Genomic DNA, 3,532 nt, shown 5'->3' with positions numbered 1-3,532 from the left:
GGCGGCCAGGAAGGCATGGACAACCGAGGAAGTTGAGTGGCCGGCGCCCGGAGAGGCGTGGTCAGCCGAGGAGACTGTATGGTCGGCAGGAAGGCCGATCAAAGTAAGTATCCGGGCTAGGCTCGGCAGGAAGCCCGGTTCTCCGTTTGTTTATCCGGTTAGGCGCTTAAGGTATGAAGCATGGTACGACCGAGGTAGGGCAGCTCGGCTGCCGAGCTCCAGCTGTGCTGACAGGCAGTTGGGAGCAGGTGATGAATGGCATGGTTTATGCTGACAGATGGAATAGTAGAGCCACGTGTCAGGAGATGACAGGGAGTGAATATGGGGCTCAGAAGGTATATAAGCATGTCTGCGCCTCCCATACGCGACACACGAACGTATCTGTAAGAAATCCTTACACTAAAACGCTCTCTCCCTTCTCTCTATTCCCTCTAAGGTGTGTGCTAACTTGACCGTCGGAGGGTTTTTCCGGCCACACACCGCCGGGTAGCTCACCATTACTTGCTCGCAGGTGATCGGACATCGACGGAGCTCGGAAGAAAGGAATACGGGCACGCCGGAATATTTGCTCCCCGTACAATAGCATTAGATAAAGATAATTGTTTGTACTCTAAAATTTTGTATTCTATTTAACTTTGAAGGTACAATGGATATTGATTCGAACAATAATTTTTTCAATGGAAGTGACGAAGTTGAAGAAGAAGATAACACTCTTTCATTTAATGAGTGTGGTGAAGTTGAAGAACCTAAGAAGGGAATGTATTTTAGCTCAAAGGAAGAGGTGTACGCATTTTATGCAAAATATGCCCAACACTCGGGATTTGCTATAGCTTATAGAACACAAAATTTAACATATGATGGGGAAGTTAAGTACTTTGGAATTGAATGCACTAGGGCACAGAACAGAACAAAAAGATCAGAAATAAATCTCTTAGAACCATCTTTGTCATCAAAAATTGAGTGTAAAGCAAGGGTAAGAGCCAGTCTACAAAAAGATGGAACATATAAGTTAACCACAGTTGTGCTTGAACACACTCATGATTTGGTTGCTACTGACTCACGGCATTTTGCAATGAATAAGAGAATTGTTACACCGGTGAAGAGGAGATTAGAAGTTAACGATGCAGTAGGAATTGGGGTGGCTAAGAATTTTCATCCCATAGTTGTTGAAGCAGGGGGATATGAGGCATTAACGTTTGATGAACGAGATGCAATGAATTATATTAACAATGCTAGACGGTTGAGACTTGGGGTAGGAGACGCCGAATCAGTTACACATTATTTTCATAAAATGCAACAACAAAATTCAAACTTTTATTCAGCAATTGACCTTGATGAAGATGGTCGCATGCGCAATTTGTTCTGGGCGGATGCAAGGAGTAGGGCGGCTTACAAAGCATTTGGGGATGTTGTCTCTTTTGACACAACCTATTTGACAAACAAATATGACATGCCATTTGCTTCGTTTGTAGGAGTTAATCACCATGGACAGTCAATTTTGTTCGGTTGTGGGTTGTTAAGTAATGAGAACACGGAGACTTTTGTTTGGCTATTCAAAGAATGGTTAAGTTGCATGTCAGATGCTCCCCCAAAAGCGATAATAACTGACCAATGCAGAGCTATGCAAAATGCCATAGAAATTGTCTTCCTACAAGCTTGGCATTGTTGGTGTTTATGGCATATTATGAAGAAAATTTCCGAGAAATTGAGAGGATATTCGCAATATGAGTCCATTAAGGTTGCTTTCAGTAATGCAGTTTATGATTCATTCACAATACATGAACTTGAGGAATACTGGGAAGCAATGATTGAAAATTTCAATTTGAATGATAACGAGTGGTTGGGACTATTACACCGTGAGCAACATAGGTGGATTCCTGCCTATGTTAAAGACATATTTTGGGCTGGCATGTCAACTACACAACGAAGTGAGAGTATAAATGCATTCTTTGATGGATATGTGAACTCCAAGACAACCTTGAAGCAATTTGTTGAGCAGTATGACAATGCGTTCAGAAGTAAGGTAGAGAAGGAGACAAAAGCAGATTTTAAGTCTCGTAACAAATTGTATGATTGCTTAACGGTGTATCATTTTGAGAATCAATTTCGTGCAGCCTACACTAATTCCAAATTTAAAGAAGTTCAACTAGAAATGAAGCGTCAAGTGTATTGTCGTGCAAATCTTATCAAATAGGAGGGACCAATTTGTACCTATCATGTGAGGGAGGCTATTATTGTGGGTGAGGGGATGAAGAAAGTGAAATTTGTTGTGTACTTTAATTCAACTGAATGTGAGCTCCAATGTATATGTCGGTTGTTTGAGTTTAGAGGTATTATGTGTGCACATTCACTTTCTGTGCTCATTGAGAGATCCATATATGAGGTGCCAACTAAATACATTGTTTCGAGATGGAGAAAAGACTTGGAAAGAGGCAACATATGCATTCCAACCATATATACTAAATTTGGCTCTTTTCTACATCCAAAGTTGCATGATAACTATCACAACACGTTGGATGAGATCCTAGATCTTGCTACCAATGATGATGCTAAACACAAAGTGATTCAACTTGGGTTGATGAAAATGAAGGATGAAGTGAGAACAGTTCAATCAAGTAGTGCGAGTAATGTGCCATGTACTAGTACTTTACCACCTTCAAATAGTACTTTACCACCTTTCCATACTTTACCAAAAAGTCCGCCTCGTATCAATACTACAAAAGAAAGCATGACTCGTAAGGTACGAAGTCCTTTGGTTGTTCGCCGAAGAGGTCGTCCATGTACGAAACGGAAGGTTAGCAAGGTTGATGCAATAGTCAATCGGTTGAAGGGAAAGAATAAGAAGGTGCGTCAAGGTGAACCTTGTAAGTTAAGCTTTCCTTGTATGGGAAGCGTGTAACACACCATGTATGAACCGTTACGTGTTAAATATGAAGGTTGTTTGGGGTTTTGTATTTTGCCTTTTCATTTTACTACTTGAAATTAGTAATTTACTTGTGTTACTATTTCATCGTTAGGTGCCGCCAAGTCAACATTACTATCGTCCTTTTATGGATGCCATACCAGACCCTTTCCTTGTATCGGTATGTGTTCAACGAACTTAATATATTGCACTTTGTTTGCCGATGCCATAGCAGACCCTTTCCCTGAATATGTTTATGGAATTTTGTTATTATTATTTACTTTATTTTTACAGGCACCAGTTACCACAAGTGGGGACGACATTGGGAGCACATCTCACCAAGAAGCTGGAATGGTCAACAATATTAGCAGTCAAAGATCGATAGTACCGTCATATTTTGTTGACTTGAACATCGACGGGGATTCGAATGTCCCATTTTTTTTTTTTTTAGTTTCGAAGTGGTAATTGTACGTGAATTTCATTTATAAACTTCCGATTGTTCACTTGAATGTCCCATATGTTTGAGTTCAATGAAGTAAATGTCCCATATTTTTGAGTTGAATGATTTGGGAATTTTTTGTTATTCTTAGAAATGGTTCTGTTATTTTTTGTTATTTTTTATTCTGAAGC

General features: G+C 40.1%; 1 protein-coding gene across 1 annotated transcript; it reads left to right on the top strand.

Moving 5' to 3' along the window:
- The first annotated feature begins 646 nt into the window (after window positions 1-646).
- Window positions 647-2,194, top strand: LOC145807021 (protein FAR-RED IMPAIRED RESPONSE 1-like). The gene has a single exon (XM_082904919.1). The coding sequence runs from the start codon at window positions 647-649 to the stop codon at window positions 2,192-2,194; it is 1,548 nt and encodes a 515-aa protein (XP_082761045.1).
- The last annotated feature ends 1,338 nt before the right edge of the window (window positions 2,195-3,532 follow it).

Source organism: Camellia sinensis, chromosome 14 (genome assembly GCF_055761805.1).
Source record: "Camellia sinensis isolate YWXY chromosome 14, ASM5576180v1, whole genome shotgun sequence".
Lineage (NCBI taxonomy): Eukaryota > Viridiplantae > Streptophyta > Magnoliopsida > Ericales > Theaceae > Camellia > Camellia sinensis.
This window is presented reverse-complemented; position numbering and strand designations above follow the sequence as displayed.